Raw genomic sequence first — 26,457 nt, 5'->3', positions numbered from 1 at the left:
TTTGGTGTTAGACCTAACATTATAAGCCCAGATCATATTCTATAAATTAAAGAATATTTGTAAATAAAACTGGAAAGACAGTTATGAATTTCTTAATGAAGCTTTTCCCCCCACTGAGGCAATTGGGGTTGAGTGACTTGCCCAGGGTCACACAGCTAGGAAGTGTTAAGTGTCTGAGACCAGACTTGAACTCGGGTCCTCCTGACTTCAGGGCTGGTGCTCTATCCACTGCACCACCTAGCCATCCCTTAATGAAGCATTTTTACTTTTATGATTTGTAACAGTGACATAACCACATTTGGATTCAATACCTTAGTCTCCAATATTCTAGAGATGAAAGTATAACTTATGCTTAAAAAAAATGAAGTTTAGATGGATGGCTAGATGAAACCAAATATACACAAAAGACAATACTGAAGGTGATGACAATGTTTTGAAAGCACTGGATATTTTTAGGATATTCTGAAAAATGGAAAAATACCCATGGTACTTTTTAAAATTTTCCATAGAATCTTTGTAAAAATTATTTTTCCATACAATGAGGATATCATTGCTAAAAAACAACTCAAATAGACAAGCTTTCACGGTATTCTCTTTCAAATCATATCTTTACAATTAGATATATTCTAGAAAATACAAGGTCGTATCACTTTTATAAGAAAGTATTTGATTCAACATAACAAAGTATAGCCTTGAGAACCATTTTCCAACAAGTTATCTTAGTCAAGACAACAATAGAAATCACTTAGTCAATGGGTATTTATTAAACACCTATTTGTAAAGCATTGGATAAAAAATACAAAAATGAAATGTTCCTGGTCTTAAGGAATTTTTATCCTATAAGGAGAGACTATGTATGTGTATGTCTACACATAAATATGTTGTATGTATATTTGTTTATATACACACACAGAGTAAATACAAGGAAAATATTTTGCAGGGAGGGCACTAGTAGCTCAGGGATATCAGTAAGAACATTGTGAAGTATGTTGTGCATGAATAGTCCTTTGAAGGAACTGAGGGATTCTACAAAGTGGAAGTAGGGAAAGAATGCATCTATTATACTTACTTGATCCTAGAGTGATTGGATTTTATTGAGTTAGAGCTTAAAGGGCTGATGTGTTCATATTCAAACTTTAGAAAAATCATTTTGGCAACCATAAAGAAAGGAATGGACAGAACAGAGACCTTACCAAATGCAAGACTTTTACAGTAGTTCAAGAAAAAAACAATGACAGCCAGAACTAGGGTAAAATGGAGGAGACATATAAAAAAGGTGGTTTAAAAAACTGACAACTGAGTAAATATGTGGGATAAGACCAAGTGAGGACTCAAGAATGTCTCTAAGGATTATAACCTTAATGATTGAAATAATGTTCTTACCTTTAACAGAAAGAGGGAAGTTGGGGAAAGGGATAGATTTGATAAAAGCAAAGAGGAGATAATGAGATGTGTTTTGGGTTTGGATGTGTTGGGTTTGATGAGACTGTGGAATATATAGTTTGAAATAACCAGTAAACAGGTGGAGATGTGGGACTGAAACTCAGGAAAGTAATTAGAGTTGGATATTTAGATTTCAGCATCAACTGCATAGATATAATCAAACCCATTAAAACTGATGAAGCCAACAAAGGATTGAATGTAGAGTCAGGTTCTTAATCTAGGATCTATGAACATAATATTTTTTAAAATTAATGTATTTTGTTATAATTTATTTCCTTTGTAGTCCTTTATATTTTATCCTATGCATTAAAAAACATTATTCTTAGCAAGCAATCATTGGCTTCATCATATAACCAGAGTTCCATGACACTAAAAAAGGAGACACACACACACACACACACACACACAAAATATCCCTGATGTAGAAAGAGAAGAAGACTAAAATAAGAACAGTTGAGAGCATCTATAGTTAGAGGCTATGATTCATACAAGGCAGTTCACATGGCTCTGTAGATAGAGTGCTGGGCCTAAAGTCAGGAACACTCATCTTCCTGAGTTCAAATCCAGTCTCAGACACTCCCTAGCTGTGTGAGCCTGGGTAAGGCATTTTACCCTGTTTGCCTCAGTTTCCTCATCTATAAAAAAAGCTGGAGAAGGAAATGCAAACCACTCCTTTATCTCTGCCAAGAAAGCCTAAATGGGCTCACAAAGAGTCTGACAGGACTAAAAGGACTGAACTATGAGACAGATAATGAACTAGCAAAGGAAAAACTGAGGAATTGCCAAAAGGGGAACAAAATAGAATAGTATTATGAAAATCCAGAAAAGGAAGAGGGGATAGTCAGTAATGTCAAACACTAAAGAGACAGAGAATGAGAATTATGTAGGGGCCAAAAGATTTGGATAACTTTGAAGAGAGCCGTTTATAGGTTGAATAATGAGATTAAAAACCATATTGCAAAAGGTTGAGGAGTTAGGGAGGGAAAAGGTGGAGGAGGAAACAGACTTAGGCAGCTTTTTTCTTGGTATTTGGCTTTGAAAGGGACATTATCTTTTTTTTTCCTTTCAGTAGTATTCTATTTTTCCTAATACATGTAAAGATAGTTTTCAGCATTCATGTCCTTTTTCCTCTGCAATTGAATGTTTGTTTGTTTATTTTTTTTGGAAATCAGTAGTATTTTATCTTTCCAAATTCATGTAAAGATATTTTTCAATACTCATTTTTGTAAGACTTTGTGTCCCAAATTTTTCTCCCTCCTTCCTTTCCCTTTCCTTTCCCAAGACAGCAGTCAATTTGATATAGGTTAAATATGTGAGATTCTTTTAAACCTATTTCTATATTTTTCATATTGTTCAAGAAAAGTTAGATCAAAAGGGAAAAGACCACAAGAAAGAAAAAGGAAAAAAAAAGAAAGCATCAAAAACAAAAGCATACTATGCTTTGATCCATATTCAGTCTCCATAATTCTCTTTCTGGATTCAGATGGCTCATTCCATCACAAGTCTATTGCAATTGCCTTGAATTGCCACATTGTTGACAAGAGCCAAGTCCATCATAGTTTTTCATCTTGTTGATTCTGTGTACAATGTTTTCTTTGTTCTGCTCACTTCACTAAGTATCAGTTCAGGTGAGTCTTTCCAGGCTTTCCTGGAATCAGTGTTTATAATTTCTTACAGAGCAACAATATTCCATTACATTCACATACCATAACTTATTCAGTCATTTTCCAACTGATGGGCATTTGCCCAGTTTCCATTCCTTGCTACTACAAAAAAAAGCTACTACAAACATTTTTGCACATGTGGGTCCATTTTCCTTTTTTATGATCTCTTTGGGATACAGACGCAGTAAAGACACTGCTGAATCAAAGAGCATGCATAGTTTTATAGCTCTTTGGGCATAATTCCAAAATCAGCATTCAGTTTTGTAAGATTTTTTATTCCAAATTTTTTCTCCCTCCTTTGCTTACTTCCCCCCTCCCCATGGCTGCAACTTGATATAGATTATACATGTACAATAATTTTAAACATTTCTGTATTTGTCATGTACAAGAAAAATCAGGCTACAAAGGAAAAAAAAACTCATAAGAAAGAAAAAGCAAACACATAAAAAAAAGGTGAAAATATCTTGATCCATATTCATTCTTCATGGTTTCTCTCTGGGTGTGAATGGTGTTTCCATCCTGAATATATTAGAATTATAGAACACTATATTGATAGAATGATATGGTCTAATGATTTTTTAAAGAAAAGGGAGAGTTGGATATGTTTCTTGGCAACATGGAAAGAATCTAAGGAGAGCGTTGTTATTTGTCCTTCATTTTCAAAAAGAACCAATGGAATCATGGGTGATTTCTTGACTTGTACCTGAATTGAATTAAAATGAGGCAGAGTTGCACAATCAACAGCCTCATCCTTTTCCCAAGTCACTGAAATTCATTGGCAAGACACAGGTCCTAACAATGACCCAGAATGCAGTGCATGATCTTGGTATCTTTGACTAAGCTTTAAGCACTCCATAGTACCTGCTTCAGCTACCTTCAAGGCTATTGGAACCAATTGTTCTGGTTTGTCCCTTTCACTGGAGATAGTCTTCAGAAGCTTGGGTTAGACATTTCCCTACCTCACTGACACATTTGAAGCTGGTTGGTTACCCTCACTCTGGTTTGGCCTCTTGCCAAGATGGTTTACCAAGAGTGTGGCCACTGTGCATACTGCAGCTTTTTGGAGCCACAGGTAAGAGTTCAATGAATCAGGTCAATGCCACAGATGGATGAGCAAACCTGAAATGGGCTCAACAGGCCCTCGCATTATTTCTCTTGAACATCATATATCCCACAAAAAGAAGTAATGAATATAAGAGAGCATATGAAGGATTATTGTGGAGATAGTCACCTGGAAAAGGTGAAAAAGATATGCAGTAAAGGATACATTAGAATGATTGGTCTCTCTATGACAGTGATAATTCTGTTCATAATTGGTATTATACAAATAAGCATAAAGAACCCCAGAATAGTACAGGACTCTATTATGAAATCTTTTTCCATTCAAAAGAGATCAGCGTAACAGTCATACAGAGAACTAAGTGGATGAAAACTATATATTCTGAGATGACGACATTCAAGTGCATAGATTGAATTAGTCTGCCAGTATATTTGTCTTGCATAGGAAATGCAAATGCATAGGGATCTAGGACTAAGATCCAGATTTGAATAAGAGAGAAAGTAAAGAAGATTGCATTTGAAAAATAACTTAGGGAATTCATAGGTTCCAAGATATTGACTCCCACAAGAAACTATGTTTTTATGACCAGTTTTCTTATGGAGTTGTGGCTGTGACTTGTGGAGCACCATATCTTAGAAGAATCAGAATTAAAGTTAACCTTAAAAGCAAATTAGGCACTAATGATGAGTAGTATATTGCTACATGTGATTTTTTTAAAAAGAAGTAATATAAAAATATTACCCAGCCTATTTATGCTTAGAAGAAATGAAACAATCGTGTAATAAGAGCAAAAATAACAGATGGATAGCCCAATGTTTCATTTTTTTTTTTTTTTTACAGAAAGTTAAAAGATTTATAATACATTCTACAGCATATTGAATAGATACTCTGTGAACAAGCTGTAGGCCAATGTGAACCAATATCACATGGGATAAGAAAGCATACCTGAAAGGTACACTCACTATATAGAATCATAAGGCATAAGAGGCTTTAAAGATTTGAGTCTAGCCCCTTCATTTTACAGTTGAAGAAACTAATTGTGATTGAAGTGGAATTTGAACTGAGATTTTTTTGACTTCAGATACTACTCTTTCCACTATTCATATCAGTTTAAGTCACAGATTCATTGAAGTAATTTAAATTCACACCTTTTAGAAAATCTATCCCAATACTTATGAATTCCTGAGCAGTAAGGATTTAATTATATAATCTCTCTGTGACTATTTGCCAGTTGCTCATTTTTTCCCCAGTGCTTCTATAAATGCATTTTAATATCTTCATTAACTGCATGGGTGTGAATGGGTTAATTATTAATTTAAATTTGACATTTGGAAAATATTTTTAGAAGCCTTAGCCATTCCTAGATTTCTTTTTCTTAGATAATTCTTTTATGTGTTCATTTACTGAAATCCTTAATGCATTAGTTATCACACCAAAGTAATTTGGAATTATCCTTTAGAGGGTGACCAAAATACTCTTTGATTTAAAAATACGGCTGTAGGACATATATTCTAATTGGGGAATGATAAAAAGGAAGACCCATACCAAAATATTTATAGCTTTTATTTTTGTAATAGCAAAGACAGACAAAGTGATAGCTGTTGATTGGGGAATAGCTAAGCAACCTGTTTTATATGAATGTAGTATTATTGTGCTTGAAGAAATGATGAATCTGAAAACTATAGAAATGTATAGGAAAACTTACAACTTGATACAGAATAAAGTTAGCAGAACAAAGAAAATAAAATCACTACAGCTTTATAAATAGAAAGAACAATAGCAAAGAAAAAAAGGGGAAAAAACAATGCTCTGAAATTTTAATGACTGAGTTGGACTGCATAGAAGAGATATGAAAAATGAACCACCCTCTGTTCTTTGCATGGGTAGGAGAATGTGGAATATTGCATTTAATGCCAGACTTGATTGAATTATTGGTTAGTTTTTGCAGAAATGGCTTTTTTTTCTCTTTTTCTTTTTTTTCATTACAAGAGATGGCTCTTTGGGAGGGGAAAAGAGAATAATATATATTGGGAAATAACGGTGACATAAATCATTTTTTAAAAGAAAGTAGTACATACTTTTATAATTAAATACAATCAGCAATATAGTCTGAGAACAATCAGATGCTTGCTAGTATATTCAAGGCCCTGTTTTCAAACCAATTTTTAAAAAGCCAAGGGACTGAAGAAGAAACTAAGTTCATTAGCATCATGCTGTCTATTTGTCTTTATATTGGTACTGTGAACTTTAGTTTTTAAAGTATCTGTGAGCGGTCAGTAATATGCCCTCCCTGAGTAAAGTAAGAGAAATAAAATAGACTAAGACAGCCTTAAAATAGCCACTTACTCCCTTAATGAATGGCAGGTTTTACATAGTTGAATGTGAAAATAATTTAAAATTTTATGTGTTGGAATCTTTACAAACTGCTAACTCATTAGAGTTGATAGATTATTGATCTGATCTTACAAGAAAATGTTTTGGGCCAGAACCTGAAACAAGGTACTAAGTAGAACTAATTGATACAATGCTTGTGTTCACACCTTTACTCACTGGAGTTCACAAGTATGAGAGATTCACAAAATTAACTGTGTAACTTTGTGAATTCAGACCTCCCTTGAAGCCCTTAGGGCCAGAGAGCACTATGGGAGAAAATCCATAATCCCTCTCTCTCAGATCCCACAATTCCTCTCTCTCTCTCTCTCTCTCTCTCATATAAAAGAAACAGACAGAGGCTCTCGGAAAGATCTGCAGATTGTCCTTTGCTTTTGCCTCTGCTGTCTTCAGCCTCCAGCCAGCTCCGCTCTTTATGTAATTCCAATGAAATCTAGGTATGAATTCACAAAGTGAATCTCTCATACTTTGAACTCCAGTGAGTAAAGGTGTGAACACAAGCATTGTATCAATTAGTTCTACTTAGTACCTTATTTCAGGTTCTGGCCCAAAACATCTTCTTGTAAGATCAGATCAATAATCTATCAACTCTAATGAGTTAGCAGTTTGTAAAGATTCCAACATTTATGTCCTTTAAAACTTAGGACTTAGAAATGTTTTATAATTCTTTGCAAGAAAGTCTAAAAAATGCCTCTTTTTGACAATTGAAGACCTGTCAATTTTCTTTTTGTTGTCTAATTGGTGTTTTCCTGATTGGTTTAATTATGAGATTAACTTGCCAGAGTTTTCTATGAGATGACACATTTCTCATTTGTGTTTATTTTGGTGAATAACCAAGATTGAATTTTGCCAAAGCTTTCAGTTTTTCCAGGTCAAGTAGTTCTAGAACATTAGGTCATGCTGCCTTTATGTCACTGCATTACATGGGAGGAGCTTAAAGTGTTTGGTGGTTCTACTGAATATATTTTCCTGTCCTGAAATTGTGCTGTAATCAAATAAATTTAGAATAGACCTGATCTTATAGACATTATATCTGGATTTTAACCTTTGGTTGTAACTATTTTTTAAATCCTTCTTTTTGAAATATGTGTCTATATGCTATTGATTTTTTTTCCTTAGGTTGAGGTGGCCCAGATTAAGAGCAGTTAGTGGCACAACTGGATATAATTGTTTGAACAGTCCTATTGAATTTCCAGAGTTAAAAGAGTGGAGACATATTGGTTTTAGACTTAGGTTTTAAATATTGTTTTCACATCCATCATACTTTTGCAGATTTTAAAGTCAAAATTCTTATAAGCTTTTTCTACCAAAAGCTATTTATTACAACCAAAATTGATTCAGTGAAATCTTAGCAATATTGATGGTTTCTGTATGTAAGATGCCAGAGAAAAGTTTTTACACATTCATATGTAATAGTGAAAAATTCAACTTACTTTAAACTTAACGCTCTATATGCATATGACTACATCTGGACATCATAGTGGAAAAACCTCCATTTCTATGATCTTTCTCTGCTAATTCATTAGCCTATTGTGCTAGAAATTTTGCAGGAAAGCTGAAATAGAAGATCTTAGTTTTATTTATCAGGAATGATAATAATAGACAATGCTTATATAGGTCTTTAAATTTGCAAAATGCTTTATAAATATTATGTCATTTTTATCATCACAAAAACCCCGGGAAGAAGGTGCTGTTTTTATTTCCATTTTACAAATGAGGAAACTAAAGCAAACAAAGGTGATGTAGTTTGTCCAGATTTATACAGCTCAAAAATGTCTAGGGCCAAATTTAAATTCAGGTCTTCCTGACTCCAGATACATTTAACTCTGCCCACAATTTTTCTCTTGTGTTTTATTCGTTTGTCACCAACAACATGCCTAACAAATTTCAACTGGTTTGGGGACACTGCATCCAAATCATTGTGAAACATCTGAATCATTTAATACATTTACAGAGACAATTTTGTTTAAATTTATAGATGGTATGATGTGGTGTTCTCTTCTTTTATATAATATAAAATGGTTCTCTGTGAGAGCAGGTTTCTTGGGGAGGTTTTCTGGAGGCAGCCTTAGTTTCGGTTCAAAGTAATAATCACTCCACATGCAGCCAGGTGTTAAAGTAGTTCTTTATTGTTTCTTCCAAAATAGCCCAGTTAGCTTTCTTTGGTTTTGAGAGTTCTTGTTGCTAGCTTCAGCCCAACTGCACATTAGCTTCTCAATCTCCCAAACTGAACTCTCACTCTGTCAATCTTCCGAAGTGACTTCTGGCTCTAGCACAACTCCGATTCGTGCCTTCTTCTGAACTGATGCTCCTCCACTCTGAATCTTTTTAACTGACTGACTGAAGCTCTTTTTATGCTTGGTGTAAAAGGTTGACTCCTCCTCTGAGAGTGGAATTATGGGAGGTGTGAATTCACAAAGTTACAGAGTTAACTTTGTGTATCTCCTATACTTGTGAACTCTAATGTGTGAGCTCTAATGTGTGACTTCTAATATGTAAACTCTTAAAGGTGCAAATCCAAGCACACAAGCATTGCTTCCATCAATTCCACTTAGTACTTTGTTTCAAGTTCTGGCTCATAACAGTAAGATTATAAGGTAAACAAATGTTGCCAAGGAGAACTCTAAGGAAAGAGGCTTTGTTACCTAAATATGAATTAGTTGTAATTATCTTAGTATTTATAAGTGGATATTTATCAAATGCCCTTTATAAATTTGAAATTAACAAGGTCTGGATTAATATGATTCGTCTGAATAACTAGAATAACCACATTACATCTTTCTCCAAACTCTAGGCATTAATATAAAAAATATTAACTTCCTCCTAGCAATGTATGAAATTTTCTATTTTTAAAAGTTGTTTTAATTTTTTAAAAAAATAAACAAAAATACAAGAAATTGTCAACATATTTTATGTGATGGCTATGAAAAAAGCACACTGTACAAGCAATGGGTAGCTTGCAAATGAATGACAAGATTTATAGTAATTGGAATTAAAATTGTCCCACTAAAATGTAATTTTATATTAATGATAATGGCTTAAATTATAAATTATAATTTGGTGAATTACAAATGTATTATATTATCTGCTATGTCACATTATATAATTTGTTATTCTTGAAATTTATGTGTACTATATATAATATACAAATATTATGTAAATATATCAAATCATAAATTAGGAGATTGCATGCTTGATTGTGTAACCTCAAATAAGAGGATTGTTAAATGTGTTCTATTCTCAAAAGTTTATTTAAATAATGGGTTGTTGTGTTAATAAACATTTAGAATATGGAACATGCGCGAGCGTGTGTGTGTGTGTGTGTGTGTGTGTGTGTGTGTGTGTAGCATGCTATTAATTTTAACTATAACATTCACTTCTTTCTGATTAGTAAAGTCCATGTAATTCCACACTTACTCTGCCCCCATCATTTATGCAAGGTAGCACTTATGCACTGGGAACATTACAGAAAAAGTAGTTTTTGCATTTTGAATTAGACAATTTAGTCATGAGAGCAAACATCCTAAAGCAAGATATAGAAAATTATATAACTATATTACAAACTGCTTGCTATTTGGAGAATTAAAAATTTTAAAAAGATTACTTAAAATTAGATTTAAACCAACAGTTTGTAGGAATAAGTTAAATTTATCTGTCATAAAGAAAATGTCAAATTTATTAACTTTTTAGTGTTTGCACTTTCTCAACAAATGTAGCATTCAAGGTAAAGACAACATACACAGTGTGAAGGGGTTGGAAAATTGTCTTTGAATTGCCATTATTTACTGACTGGTCTGATTAGAAAACAAGAACAAGACAAATTTGAATAGGCAAGATAAAGTGAAAGTGAAAGAACTTGAATGCCAGGCTGTGGAGTTTGAACTTGAGTTACAGTAAAATGATTTGAAACAGTTCTCTGAATAATTCTAGTTAACTTTATCTTTGTGATCTAAAATAAATGTATTTTTAAAAAGTGGAATTGCTTTAGAGTTTCTTTAGTGACAATGAAATGCAAATTCATAAAATTTTTATCTTTATATTCTTTATATACTTTTATATGTAACCATTCAACAAACACTTATTAAGTACATATTATGTGCCATCCACTTTGGTAAGCACTGGGGATGCAGACAAAAGTGAAATAACCCATTCTCAAGGACCTTTTTCTCTACTAAGAAATAAAACATGTCATAGATAAGCATATAAACAGACATTATAAAATAGCAGGGTAATTTAGGGAAGGAAGACGCTAGAAATGGTCTTTGTAATTTCTTTCCAAGTCCTTCATTGGTTAATGAGTCTATCCTAAGTAGAAAACTATTTTCTGGAGCTATGAATTGTTTATTCTGCCTTCAAATTAACAGCCACAAATAGTCCTAGTGTTCCAAAAGACACAGTGAGAATATAATACAGGCAATAGAGGATGTGTTTATTGTCAGCTGGGATCTTTTATTCTACTTTCAGTGCTACAATATACATGTGTGAAAAATCATGAGAGTGTAAACACAAAATAAAGCAAGGTAGAATAAATATTTTTGTTTTAAAAGGACATACAACAAAAGATCAATCAAAATGAGGAGGAGTTTTGGAAGGCAGACTAATTATTCACCAGCAAGATAGCATAAAGTATTACACAAGAAGTTGGGTAAAAGAAAGGAGTTACAGAATGTATAAATTTATCAGAAGTAAACTAACTAAATTTACTAAAGCTTATTGACTAACCTTACAGTATTACAACAGGATGTTATAGTATTCAAATATTTTCTAGGAAATCTCCAATTTCCCATCTCTATTCTTTACTAAATTAGACAACTTGTTTACAATGCTTTTGAAAGGAAATTTTGCAATATATTATGCAAATCCAGAATTCCTGAGAGCAAAATCTGAAAGTGTGTAGTCACTATGTATCATGAAGATGTGAGCTATTTATAATTCTTAATAACAAATTTTGTATTACTTTATAAAATAAATGAGATAGTTTATGTAAATCAAATGATAACTTGTAGTGTTTCAAATCCTAAAGTGCTATACAAATACTTAGCATTCCAGCACTAAAGTCTCTGATCCTATGTATTTAAAAACCTTAGCCATAGTTCTGTTAGAAGCATAATGAAATAGAAAGAGGGCCCATATTTAAAAGATTTATTTATAATTATATATAGAATTACAAAAGATCAAGATAAATTATCTTTAGTATAACTTAGGGAAATCAGTATCTTTATAGAATTTCTGAATTGGAAGAGTTCTCATAGTCCAATCTGTCTGTCTGTGTTTTAGCAGAATAAAGATCTCTTTAGTTACTAAAGACAGCTCTCTTGCTCTACTCAAGTGTTTTCTTCTCCAGGCTTAATATATCTGGTTCTTTCATTTGACCCTCATATAGAGTAAGCTTGAAGCATTTCTTCATGTAGGTTGTCCTTCTGGGTGTGATCCAGCTTTTCAATGTTCTTAAAAAGTATAGTCCCCCAACCTGAGCATAGTGTGTAAGAACATGGAGTGTTCAGTGAACAGTGGAGAAAAACATTGCTGTTACCTCTCTAATTTTAGACATTGCATCTCTCAGTGAAGCTTAAGATCGCATTCATGCATTAAGATGGCTTTTAGATCTTTTCATAGGAGCTATGAATTCTTATTACTTGTACTTCCAAAACTGATTTTTCGAACTCTAGACTTTATATTTGTACTATATATATATATATATATATAAAATTCTTAGATTTGGCCCAACATTATAGTCTGCTGAAATTTTTTGAATCCTGATACTGTCATCCAGTTTGTTAACTGATCCTATAAATGTAATCGACATGTTATATGTCTTTGATGAAGTATAGATTTGGGGCACCTACTGAAATTAGGGCTTAATTGAGGTCTAGTGAAGGTTTGGGATACAGGGAGTCAAATAGAGCTCCCCTGCAACCTCTTGGGATTCGGTACAAGGATACAGAGTTAAATGAGATCTAGTAGCGGTGCAAGAGTCCCCTGTAAAGGAATTTACAGACCCGAAAACCTAGATTGATAAAAGAGGTTTATTATGGGATTTGGAAGTAAGGTTAAAGTCTAGTTAAGGAAATAGGTGAAGGTAGAGATAAGAGGGCACTGGAAACAGTTTCCAGTGAACAGAGAGATCTTGGTGCCAGGTATGGTGCTGGCATGTTTCATTCCTCTGCAAAGAGAAGACTTCAGCTTGACTCTTTTATAATGAGAGATTTAGCTAAAGGGGCCTGTGGGTGGAGTCCCAAGTTGGCTCCTTGATGGGTTTCAGCGAGGGCTAGAATTTGCTTGGTGGGGGATGGGAAACCTAAGCAGATCATTAGACTGGGATCTGGGAGAGCCCAGATCTCCTATTGGAATTCAAAGGGGTGCTTTTGACTGGGATTTGTGAATCAAAGGTCCTAGCTTCTTGAATTGATAATGCATCAGCTAGGAGGGTTGGGAATCAGAAAGGAATAAATCAATCTGAAAGGACTAATTTCTTTTCTTTAAAAAAATTTTTTTTTAATTATTATAACTTTTTATTGATAGAGCCCATGCCTGGGTAATTTTTTTACAACATTATCCCTTGCACTCACTTCTGTTCCAACTTTTCCTCTCCCTCCTGTTCCAACTTTTCCCCTCCCTCCTTTTACCCCCTCCCCCAGATGGCAAGCAGTCCTATACAAGTTAAATATGTCGCAGTATATCCTAGATATAATATATGTGTGCAGAACCGAACAGTTCTCTTGTTGCACAGGAAGAATTGGATTCAGAAGGTAAAAATAACCTGGGAAGAAAGACAAAAATGCAAGCAGTTTACATTCATTGCCCAGTGTTCTTTCTTTGGGTGTCGCTGCTTCTGTCTATCCTTGATCAATTGAAACTGAGTTAGATCTCTTTGTTGAAGGAATCCACTTCCATCAGAATACATCCTCATATAGTATTGTTGTTGAGGTATATAATGATCTCCTGGTTCTGCTCATTTCACTCAGCATCAGTTCATGTAAGTCTCGCCAATCCTCTCTGTATTCATCCTGCTGGTCATTTCTTACAGAACAATAATATTCCATAACATTCATATACCATAATTTACTCAACCATTCTTCAATTGATGGGCATCCATTCATTTTCTAGCTTCTAGCCACTACAAACAGGGCTGCCACAAACATTTTGGCACATATAGGTCCCTTGCCCTTCTTTAGTATCTCTTTGGGGTATAAGCCCAGTAGAAACACTGCTGGATCAAAGGGTATGCACACTTTGATAACTTTTTGGCCATAATTCCAGATTGCTCTCTAGAATGATTAGATTCGTTCACAACTCCACCAACAATGCATGAGTGTCCCAGTTTTCCCGCATCCCTCCAACATTCATCATTATTTTTTCCTGTCATCTTAGCCAATCTGACAGGTGTGTAGTACCACTCCCTATTTTAAGACTTCTTTTCTCTTTTTTCTCTCAAACTCCCTTGTCTTAATTTTCATTTCTCTGATTAATAATGACTTGGAGCATATTTTCATATGGCTAGAAATAGTTTCAATTTCTTCATCTGAGAATTGTCTGTTCATATCCTTTGACCATTTATCAATTGGAGAATGGCTTGATTTCTTATAAATTAGAGTCAATTTTCTATATATTTTGGAAATGAGGCCTTTATCAGAACCTTTGATTGTAAAAATATTTTCCCAGTTTATTGTTTCCCTTCTACTCTTGTCTGCATTAGTTTTGTTTGTACAAAAACTTTTCAATTTGATATAATCAAAATTTTCTATTTTGTGGTCAATAGTGATCTCTAGTTCTTCTTTGGTCATAAATTCCTTCCTCTTCCACAGGTCTGAGAGGTAAACTATCCTATGCTCTTCCAATTTATTTGTAATCTCATTCTTTATGTCTAGGTCATGAACGCATTTTAACCTTATCTTGGTGTATGGTGTTATGTGTAGGTCAATGCCTAGTTTCTGCTACTAATTTCCAATTAAAAAAAAAAATTTAATAGCTTTTTATTTACAAGTTCTATGCACAGGTAATTTTACAACATTGACAATTGCCAAACCTTTTGTTCCAATTTTTCCTCTCTTTCCCCCCACCCCTCCCCTAGATGGCAGGATGACCAATACATGTTAAATATATTAAAGTGTAAATTAAATACTAAATAAATATATATGAAGGACTAGTTTCTTAAAGAGACCACAATCCGCATCATCTTTATCCATGTTATTGATAAGGAAAAAAAATTTTAACCATAGGGCCAAGGTCAGAACTCAAGGTGTAGCTCTGGTAAATTTTCATATCTTGTAGAACTAACTTCTTCATTTAAAATCAACAAAATTAATCAATGATAGAAAATTTAGCGAGACTGATGAATAACTAATGTTTAAAAAGAAGAAGAACAACAACAACAACCAACAACAACTAGGGCCTGGTAGGAAAGAAATGAATGAGGAGTATGGAATATTGGGGAAATATTAAAATACTTTAAAAATTTCTTTAGGAAAATGACTCAAGACTGTATAGGGTAGATTGGAGAAAGAAGAAGATAAATAGATTGTTAGCAGTAAATTGCCCTGGATGTAGTAGATTTAAGTGTAGGAACAGACTAGTGGAGTGGAATTTCCCTAAGTAATACCAGCTCCTTTTTTAGATATTATAAACACACATAGGATGTATTTGTAGATTGCTTAATTAGCATGATCCTTTCGAGATTTCACGTACCTTCTAGAAGGATAGGACAACCTTTTCCCCCTTCATTTTTTTTTTTTTTTGAGCACTGGGTTATGTTATAGAACAAAAGTTGATAATTCCATTTTTGTTCTATATTTGGTCATTGAAATATTATGATTTATAGAATCATCTTAGCATGCTGGGGAAATGAATACATTAAACCATTCTTCAAAAAGACAAAGTAATTGATGATTACTTGCAACAAATGATTCATAAGCTTTTGCTGGGTTAATGGAGAAATAGTTACTTAATTTTCTTCCAAGGATTGAGTGACTGTCAGCAAAATTGATTCTGCGTAGTCCTTTACACCCTAACTGTGAAAGATCAGATACTTAATGCTGTGTCTGATAGTTTTAAGACAGTGTGTTATAGTGAAAATCTTGAGATAGAAGGGATAAAGAAGACCTTTCTTTTTGCTCTGGCTATGCAACTGGTAAAGTACTATGAATGGACGCTATTATGTAAACACGTAAAAATTATACTCACCTCATATACTAGTTATAACATGCTACTGAGCTATTTGTTTTCATGTTATTTTTACAAAATCACTTTCTCTCTTTGGGAACATTTGCATCATCACTAACTTAATTAACAACTGCATTTACTATGTTCCAGGCACTGTGCTAAGTAGTAGGGATGCTAGAAAAGGAAAGAGCTTGCATTCTAATGGAGGAGTAACTGAGTAAACACAAGCTATATACAGAATGCATGGAAGGTACTTAGCAGGAGATAATCAGAAGACCTCTGGGCCTTGAAGGAAGCCAAGAATCCTAAGAGACAAAATTAAGGCAGAGAGAGCCTTCAAGATATGGGGGACAGCCAGGGCAAAAGCAAAAACATGACAGATTCAATGTGTGGTGAGAGAAAATATTTGGTAGCACAGCCTTCCCTCTCTCCACCTCCTCCCCTAGATGGCAGGCAGGTATGTCACAGTATATCCTAGCTACAATATATGTTTGCAGAACTGAACAGTTCTCTTGTTGCACAGGAAGAATTGGATTCAGAAGGTAAAAATAACCTGGGAAGAAAAACAAAAATGCAAATAGTTTACATTCATTTCCTTTTGTTCTTTCTCTGGATGTAGCTGATTCTGTCCATCAGTGATCAATTGGAACTGAATTAGATCTTCTCATTGTTGAAGAAATCCACTTCTGTCAGAATACATCTTCATACAATATCATTGTTGAGGTATATAATGATCTCCTGGTTCTGCTCATTTCACTTAGCATCAGTTCATGTGAGTCTCTCCAAGCCTCTGTGTATTCATCCTGCTGGTCATTTCTTACAGAACAATAATATTCCATAACATTCATGTATCATAATTTGTTCAGCCATTCTCCAATTGATGGGCATCCATTCATTTTCCAGTTTCTGGCCAGTACAAAAAAGGCTGCCCTAAACATTTTTCTTCATGTGGGTCCCTTTCCCTTCTTTAAGATCTCTTTGGAAAATAAGCTCAGTAGTAGCACTGCTGGATCAAAGGGATCAAACTGCATCACAGTTTGATAACTTTTTGAGTATAGTTCCAAATTGCTCTCCAGAACGATTGGAGCCATTCACATCCATGCATCAGTGTCTCAGTTTTCCTTCATCCCCTCCAACATTCGTCATTATCTTTTCCTGTCATCTTAGCCAATCTGACAGGTGTGTAGTGGTAGCTCACAGTTGTCTTAATTTGCATTTCTCTGATCAATAGTGATTTGGAACACTTTCATATAAGTAGAAATAGTTTCAATTTCATCATCTGAAAATTATCTGTTCATATATGAAGAACTTTAAATGAGAGGGGACTTTATATTTTATCTTATTTAATAGGGAACCCAGTGGGGTAAATTGGGGTGGGGAGTGGCATGGTCAGACCTGTGCTTTAAGAAAATCACTTCGGAGCTGAGCGCACAATGTTCTGGAGTAAATTATTACAAGGATCTCTTTTCTTATCCCAATTGTATACCATTAGAAGGCATTTATTTTCAAAAAATTCAAGGTAATTCCTGAGGAAATGTGCTATTAGTAACTTTCTAATATCTAACGATGGGTACTGTTTTCATTTTGATGATGGATTTTGGTAGAATGGTGACATTTGGGTGATGGATGACTTTCTCTCATAGTCTTTTCTGAACACCGACAAAAAAGATAACTGTAAGCCAGATAAGTGTATTTTATATAAATGAATCATTGGTTTGATTAAAGACTTCTACCTATATATTACACATTTCCATTCCCTAGGTTAGTGAGGAGTATTTAGCTTTCCAGGCTGTGGTTACTGACCTTCTCTGGCATAAAACTCAAAGCTATATACAGTGCCACAACCAAAATATCTTTTTATTGGTTAAAATACTCTAGTATTTTATCAAATTTTATCAAATATCAAGTGGCTTATAGCTATATCCCAGACTCATAATTTCAAAAAATGTTAACCATGTCAAGTAATTCCTTTAAAGTATATTAATACAAGAACAATGCCAGAAATGGAGCTGGGAAGATAAACTTAGTTTATGTTAGTTCAAAATCTAAATAAGAAAATACAAGGAGGATTCTATTTTTTGTTCTTTCCTATACAGTACTGAATCTCTCATCTTTCTGCCTTTGCACTGGTGGTTTCCCATACCTTGATGGCTCTCTCTGCCTCAATTTTGCCTCTTAGCATTCTGAAACCCTACCTTCTGCAAAAATAAGCAAACCAAAAAACATGGCAGAGTAGGTCAGTAAATTTCAAACTCTCCAGATTCTCTTCCCTCCCCTGCCTCAAAACAGAATGAATTTGTACCTCAGGGCATACATAGAAAACCAACAGGTAAAAAACCTAGACTTGGGGCAGAACAGGGATCCTTCTGGTACAACCCAAGAAGACCCAAAGAAAGACACAGCCTGGGGATTAACTGCTATGAAGTGCAAACACCTCCAGACTAGCTCCCCAGAATCACCAAATGGCTATTCTGAGGCTAGCTGGATTTGGCTGGAGCCTCTGAAGGAACCCCAGAAACTTTCACATTCCAGATAGTGTGAGGAATCAGAGGTCTGAGCCCAAGCAGACTGAGGGGGTCCTGATTGATTAGGAACCCAGGCCCAGCTTTGCTACTTAAATATGGCCCAGGGAGAGAAGGACACATCTCATGAGTGCAAGGCAGGGGGCAGGGACACTGGTGCTGAAGGCACTTGTAGGAGGGTGGAACTCTTGGTTTGGGGTTCTTGGTCAGAGGGTGAGCTGAAGGGAAGCTGAAGGTACCATCCCCCCACTCCACGAATTGAGGTACTTATACTAAAACTTCTCATTTAAAATGAAATAAAATGAACCCACAAAGAAGAAAGAATCCAACCAGAGAACCTACAGTGAGAATAGGGAAGATCAGAATTCATCTTCAGAGAACGATAAAGTAAAAAAAACTTCTTTTACTCCAAAGAGTGATGTTAAATGGGTCCCTCTCCAGAGAGAATTGATAGAATTCAAGAAAGACTTTAAAAATCAAATGAGAGAAATTGAGGAAAAGCTTTAAAAAAATCCAAGGAAAACAAGATTATGAAAAAAAGTTAACCAACTAGAAAAAGAGACACAAAGCTTAAAGAAGAAAATAATTCTTTGAAAATTAGAATTGGGCAAGGGGAATCCTGTGAAGCTATGAGACCAAGAAATAATAAAACAAAATATAAAGAATGAAAATACAGAACAGAATGTGAAACATTGTATAAGAAAAACAACAGATATGGAGAATGGATCAAGAAAGAAAATATAAGAATAATTGAACTACCTGAAAGTTGTGACCAAAAAAAAGAACCTTGATCTAATAATGCAAGAAATAATCCAAGAAAATTGTCCTGGAGTGATAGAACTTGAGGGGAAAGTAGAAATAGAAAAAAAATCTATCAATCACAACTTCAAAGAGATCATTTGTGAAAAATACATAGGAATCATTATTGCCAAATTTTGAAACCCCTAGAACAAAGAGAAAATTTTGCAAAAAAGTAAGAAAAGAACAATTCAAATATGCTGGAGCTACAAACAGGATTTATCAATGGCCACAGGTCCTGAAATCATATATCAGCAATCAAAAGAACTAGGCCTATAGCCAAATATACCTTATCCAGCAAAATTATCCATAACATTAGATGGAAAAAAAAAATGAACAGACTTGCAGATTTTTAGGATTTTATCTCAGCTAAAACCAAACGTAATAGAAAATTTAACATATAAAAATCAATAGCACAGATTAATTTCAAGGATCTTTTCATGGACAAATTCTTTATGTTTTTTAACATAGAAATATATACCATATGTTTAAGATTGATGTCAGTAATTGGGTAGTTCAAAAGAAAGATTAGGGTAGAGTTGAGCATGATCTGATTCTATAAAGCAAAACTGTCTAGGAAAAGATAAAAATAGTGATTATGTTATACAAATAAAGTGTGCAGAAGAGGAATAGACATAGAGGCATTAGAGAGGGGAAGAAGGCCCATAGTTCTGAAAACTTACATCAGGAGTGGGTTATATAGGTGTGTGTGTGTGTGTGAGAGAGAGAGAGAGAGAGAGAGAGAGAGAGAGTGAAAGAGAGAGACAGACAGACACATTTGGAGGATATAAGAGGGTTGTTGAGAAAAGGGATAAGATAAAGTTGAATATAGAAGGATCTATAGATTTATGACAATGGGACAAGGTATATAGATTAATGGGCAAGAGATAAAGATGGGAAGATCTCATAAGATAGGATGTTTAGATTAGTCAAGAGTGGGATAAGGTATGTAGATTAGTAGGAATAGGATTAAGAGTGAAGGAAATGGTGGGGGGAGAAGAAAAAGAAAGATCCATGGGTGGGGGGAGATTAAATTATTACTTAAATTAAGGGCAAATTAAGGAGCAGAATTAAAATAGAAGCATTAGCAAGGATAGGAAATAAGATATATACAGAAACAAAAAGGATCAGGAGTAGAATTTTTTAGAAAAAAAATTAGGGCTAATAATTGACCAGATTTAAAGATTCAATCAAGAGAAATATCTACATTATATGGCAGCCATATTATTATTATTGTTTTAGATACATGTTTACATATGAGTAAATGCATATATATGTCTGAATATATGTGGTTATGTATGCATGTAGATCTGTGTCTATGTGAATATAGATATGTGTATCTGGGAGGGTGTAAATATACATATATGTATATGTGTGTTCATATGTATGTGAATATATATATATGTTTATATATATATATATATCTGCTTAACTGTAACTTGCTTGGGAGAAGTGGAGGGGATAAAAATGGAGGCGGGGAAAGAATAAGTTTTTTTTAGTGTGCAGCAGAGAACAAAAGAATAATCTACAAGGAAGCAAAAAAAAATGTCACTCATGAAAATAATTTCTTCTATTATTATAATATAATGCTTTCTTGAAATGGAAATTTATTGTTATAGATTTTTAATCCTTGATATTCTACTGAGCATATGACCACATTTTGTTTTGTTTTGTTTATTTTCCTTTTCTGTCTTTTTTTTTCTATTCTGTTTTTTCTTATTTTGTATTTCAATAAATAAAAATATTTTAAAAGGGAAAAAAAGAATGGTGGAAAATAGAGAAAAATAAGAAAATACTTTTTATTTAAATAACTGATAGTAAAATACCTATTTTTATTGTTGTTAAAAAACAAAACTAATTGACAATTGTTTAGCTGGGGAGGTTAGAAAAGTGCTTTACATACATTATTTCATTTAATTCTCACACACTGTGAAATAAGTATACCAGCTATTTATAATCCCCTTTTTTAGTATGAGGAAAGTGAGATTGAGAGCAGATACATGACTTGTCTAAGATCACACAGCCAGGAAATGCCTACCTGAGGAATGAGAAAGGGTGAAAACCCAAATTTTCTTGACTTTAAGTCCAGTACTCCTAATGATTACATGTTGGTATCACAGTAATTTAGGATAACATGTAGGAAACTAAAATTTCAGCTCAGTGATATAAATTAGACATAAACGTGATATAAATTAAACCTTGTAATAAAATACATACTTCATATATTAAGTTTCCAAAGGACAGAAATCCTGTCTCATCTAAAGCTAAGTAATGTGTATTTGTCAGAGAAATAGATAAATTCAAAACCCTGCATATTAAGTAGAAGTTGTTCTTTAGTAGTGATTAGCTTTGAGTTTTCTCATTATATATGAAATTATTTAATGAAAACATGTCAAAAATTATTTGTCTATCTTTATTTCTGTAAAGAGTGTTTTGTAATTAAGTTCATATAGTACTTATGTGGGTCTTGCTATTTGAACTCCCAGCTTGTATAGTTAACTTTGTTCTCTATTTGTTCTTGCTAAGTTTTGTTTGTAATATAAAGTCTGATGGGTTTTGTTTATTTTCTATCTTACTCCTTTACTAAAATTATTGTTTTAGTTGACTATCTAAGATTCTCTAAGCAAACTATCATGTCATTTCAGAAATTGATCGTTTTATTTCTTCTTTGTGAGCTAGGGTTTATTAAAACGGAAGATGGAATGGAAATATTTCTGGGGAAATGCTACTATGCTAATTGCCAAAGAAAATGAATGATCTGTCTTTATGCTCATAGAAGTAATCAAGATTCCCTATTAGCTGTTATGCTTTACTTTGAGTCCTTAAATATTGAGAATTCAAAGTGAATCTTGCTTAGTACGAAGAATTTGATATACTGCTATTTTCTGACCTCTGATTAACAACATATGTCTGAAAGCCTTTGTAGTTGTAATTGAATATCTACATTCAGTATTACACATTTAAACTGCAAGCTGCATTAGTGTTCAAGAAAAGTAAATATGCCCTTAGATATTTGATTTCAAAGAACTTTAATTCAACAGGGCTGTATAGATAGTACGAGGCAAAAATCTTAAATGTATTTGAAGACACAAATGCTAAGATCAGAAGTATAAATAATATTAGTATCCAAAATATTGATATATTTTGTTAAGGTATAATTATTATTATAGATTGAGTTGCATTAGATATGGGCATCTGGATGTGTGTGTGGATAGGTAGGTGTATCTTAGAAGTGTGACTTTGGTCTAGGGTGGTTACCTAGGATCCTAAGAAACTATTCACCTCCTAGTGTAAGGCTACCAACAAAATATTAGTAGGTAAAGGGATACTGAAAGCCTTTTTACTTGGTAATCTACATGTACATTCTTAGAAAATGACTGAACATTGTGTTTCCCTTTTTTTCCTATTTTCCACCCTTTATTTTTTATTGTATCTCTGAATAGGTTTTTTTTCCAATCAGGTATTTATACCCATGATATCTCTTTTCATATTTATCATTGAGCCATTTATGGGTGCTTCTTTTTTTATTAACTCAAAATTGTTGTTAGAAGTGACATTTCGTATTATTTGTTATCTGCCTCTGTAATGCATTTTTCTTGAACTTAAGTTCCCTTCTGAGCAGAGGAACATAGCTGAAGAATTGCCTACACATTTTATATAATCCAGTTTTGAAGATAAACATCAGGAAAGGGGAGTAGCTAATAACTGAATGACCTCAGATTATTGATCAGTCAAATTGAAATGAACTGTTAAATGATTTGGGTTCTATAACTTGAAGCCAGTACGTCTTAAATTTTCAGTAAGGAAATTATCCTATTTTTAAACCAGAGAGAAAAGCATGATTCAGTGATTAAGTTCATCAAATACAAAGTGCCCTCAAGATTTCCAAAAAAGAGAAAGGTCCATCATTGACTTAACTTCCTATTTTCTTAACGAGTGGCTCCTTTTTGGTTTTCTCATGAATTTGTGCCTTTGTACTTATAGAACTTTGACTCCTCAGCTGTTATGGGCCAGAACTTGAAACAAGGTGTTAACTCATTAGAGTTGATAGAAACAATGCTTGAGTTTACACCTTTGAGAATTCACACATTAGCTCACACATTAGAGTTCATAAGCTTGGAAGATTCACAAGTCAGAAATCCACAATGGGTTCACACCTTTAAAAGAACATATATAAAGAGCTCCTGGAGTCAGTCAGTTCGGAAGATTGACAAGCTAGAGACTACAGTTGGGCAGAACGAAGGGTTTGGAGGAGTAGAACCAAGATACAGGGGGAGCTGGGGGCAACAAAGGACAAGTTGCAAGAGCTCTTGGAACCAAGCAGAGAGAGAGGTCTCTAAGAAAATTAACCAGGCTGTTTTGGAAGAGACAATAAAAGACTGTACTAAAATCCCTGGCTGCGTTTGGGGTGATTATTACTTTGAACCAAAACTAAGGCTGCCTCCAGAAAACCTCCCCAAGAAACCTGCTCACAGAGAACCATCATATTATACAAAAGAAGAGAACATCACACTCAGCCACATTTTTTGAGTGTTTCCCCCCCCCCCCTTTTTTTTTTTAATAGCTTCCATAGCCCAACATTCAGAAACTAACCATGTTCAGAAATCAGGGAGGTTAGGGCCAATACAGTCAAATGCCACAGGAACTGATATTATATGACTATGTTTTCCCACAATAAAAGCATTCAGATTGACTCATTTTATGACAATGGAAATGGAAGAAAGCTGAGTTTCTTTCCTCTTCATGTTTCTTTTGTTCCCCAAAGGATACCATTGCAATGAAATTAGTAATACTGTATAAATAAAGACATTTCAAGGCTATCTGAAATAAACAAGATAAATTAAAGAAGTACTTGGAACATATATTAACTAACTAAAAGTGTTCATACATGTGTGTCAGATTGTTAGATGGATAGCTAGATACTTAAATCTCTCCTCTCATTTGTGTTTTTCTGCCAGAAAAAGATTATGCTTTAAAAAGAGCTGTTTTATGAAACTAAAAAGTAAGACATTCATTCAAATATGAATTGTGTTGTACAATCCAAGCTGTAATGGGCTGATTGTAGAGTATATCATTTTGATCTCTATTTCTCATTCTTTTCAGATAATAGTGACTTAATTGCTTGTACAGTGATTACAAAAGATGGAGGTCTCGTTCAACGCTTTCTAGCTGTGGATATTTATCAGATGAGTCTGGTGGAGCCAGATGTTGCAAGACTAGGGTGGGGAGTAGTCAAATTTGCAGGTCTCTTACAGGTAAGATGTCAGAAAGTTCTGAAAATATTCTTATGTATCTTGTGACTTTCAGGATTAGGAGGGATCTCAAAGGTGATCTAATTTAATCTCCCAGTTAATATGGAAATGCCTCTTAGAACATCATTGTAGTTTTTGTTGGAATACATTCACTGTTCTTAATAACTTAGAAAACGATTCTTGTACTTCAAAGAGTGTTAGTTGTTAGTTAAAACCTTTTAACTTATACCCAATGATTCTAGTTTTGTGCTCTGGAGTTACAAAAAATAAATTATCACACACAGTAGCACTTAAATATTTGAAGATCAGTATCAAACCTAAGTCTTTTCCAAATGAAATATTTTTTCTTCCAAAAATGACAGAAATTTTACAGTAAAATATCATCTTTGTTTTTAGTTTCATTCATTCTTCTAACCTACTTTTTCTCCATTTTCCAGATTTCACAAGTATACAGAATTATTCATCATTCTTAATAAATAAGTTTCAGAATATTTGAATAGGTTATACAGTCTATGATAAGTCATGAACTTTAATTCATTATCTATGATTTCTCAGAATTAAAGAAACTTTGAAACAGTTTTTTGTTAAAAGATTGTATATATATCTATTTTGCTGACATCTATCTAGCACTTTAAGGTTTTCCCAGCATTTTATAGACATTACAGTTTATACCAAATTTTTATTTGTTGATTGAGACATGTTTTAAATACCAGGTCTAGAGTATAATCTGCCACCCTTGCCTTCAAAATCATCAGGTTTTCTAAAATGTCACATTCCACTTTTATGTGGCATAGCCTTTGATTTAGATCAGTGAAGTCCTGTTGGACATAACCTTGTTCCAGGAGTAAAAATCATGCTGAATTTGGGATCAGGATTCAACCTGATACCAGTTTTGTGACTTTAGAGATGCAAGTTCTTTGACCTCCTTGAGCTTCATTTAACTCATCTCTTTAATGATAACAACATGTTTATATTACCAATCTATCAGAGATGTGAGAAAAATACTTTGTAAAATGTGAAGCTCTATATACTTTTTACCACCTCTCTACTTGCGAGCCTTGTTTTCTGAAAGGAGGTACTATCTTTCTGTAGAAAGAGCCCAGCCATCCTGGGTTCAAATCTTTGCTTTTGTGATTTAAGGAAAATCCTCTCCTGCCTCTCTAAGCTTCTGTTTTCTTGTGTGTCAAAAAAAAAAAGGGGGTGGGGTGTTTGAACTGAATGGTCTCTAAGGCTTCTTCTTGCTCTAAAATTTCCACTTCCTATGAAAGTAAAGGAAATCTTTTCAGGTTAGTTTCTCTTGCTTTCTCTTTCTTCAGACTTGTTTGCTGTATCAGTCAGTCAACCAGTTGAAAGTCAATTGAAAGGATTTTGTCCTTCTTTTAATTGAGGGATGGGAATTGTGGGACAGAATAGACCTATAATATGGTATGCTATACAATATTTTATAAGAAAGGTCACGCAATATTATGTTCTATAAATTGTGTACTATAACCTGTTAAGAAGAACTAGTCTTTTTTAGTTATTCTATTCCATCTGATTGTATGTAGTATCCAGAAGTCCTTTCTCTGGCTTTGCTCACTAACATCTTATAGACTTGGAAAGGTAATTCATCTTTTACTAATGGAGTAAGCATTTGTGTTTTTGACATTTCTCAGAATTTTTTCGTAAGAGTAGATTGGGCTAATATTAGGGCCCTTTGAGATGCTACCATGTCGTGAATAAATTGAATTACTTATTTCTGCAGGATATGCAGGTAACTGGAGTAGAAGAAGATAGTAGAGCTCTGAACATTATCATTCACAAGCCTGCTTCTAGCCCGCATTCTAAACCTTTCCCCATTCTCCAAGCCACATTTGTATTTTCTGATCATATCCGCTGTATTATTGCAAAACAGCGTTTAGCAAAAGGTCGTATCCAGGCTCGACGTATGAAGATGCAACGTATAGCTGGTAAGTAGATCAAAATTTTTCTTACTACTTTTGGTAATGGAATGACTTCCCTCTCCTAACACAGAAAAGAACCATGATATATTGAAACTATTGATCAGCTATCAGTGAAGATAGTATATTTTTTAATAAGATAGCAAATCCAAGTTAGTAACAAATTTTTTCTTTCTGCTTATTTAAAGAAGGAAAAGATGATAATCAGAATTTCCAGTAAATCTCTTG

At 33.8% G+C, this 26,457-nt stretch overlaps 1 protein-coding gene across 6 annotated transcripts in view; it reads left to right on the top strand.

The window, feature by feature from the left end:
* CLEC16A (C-type lectin domain containing 16A) overlaps positions 1 to 26,457 on the top strand; it is a 217,043-nt gene that overhangs the window by 137,086 nt on the left and 53,500 nt on the right. For all 6 annotated transcript variants that reach the window (XM_051963155.1, XM_051963146.1, XM_051963162.1 and 3 more), the window contains exons 19-20: positions 24,141 to 24,292; positions 26,034 to 26,238. In XM_051963155.1, coding sequence (XP_051819115.1) covers positions 24,141 to 24,292; positions 26,034 to 26,238 — 357 coding nt within the window. The remainder of the gene's footprint in view (positions 1 to 24,140; positions 24,293 to 26,033; positions 26,239 to 26,457) is intronic.

Source organism: Antechinus flavipes, chromosome 1 (assembly GCF_016432865.1).
Source record: "Antechinus flavipes isolate AdamAnt ecotype Samford, QLD, Australia chromosome 1, AdamAnt_v2, whole genome shotgun sequence".
Lineage (NCBI taxonomy): Eukaryota > Metazoa > Chordata > Mammalia > Dasyuromorphia > Dasyuridae > Antechinus > Antechinus flavipes.
Note: the sequence above shows the minus strand (reverse complement) of the source record. Positions and strands in the feature narration are given on the sequence as shown.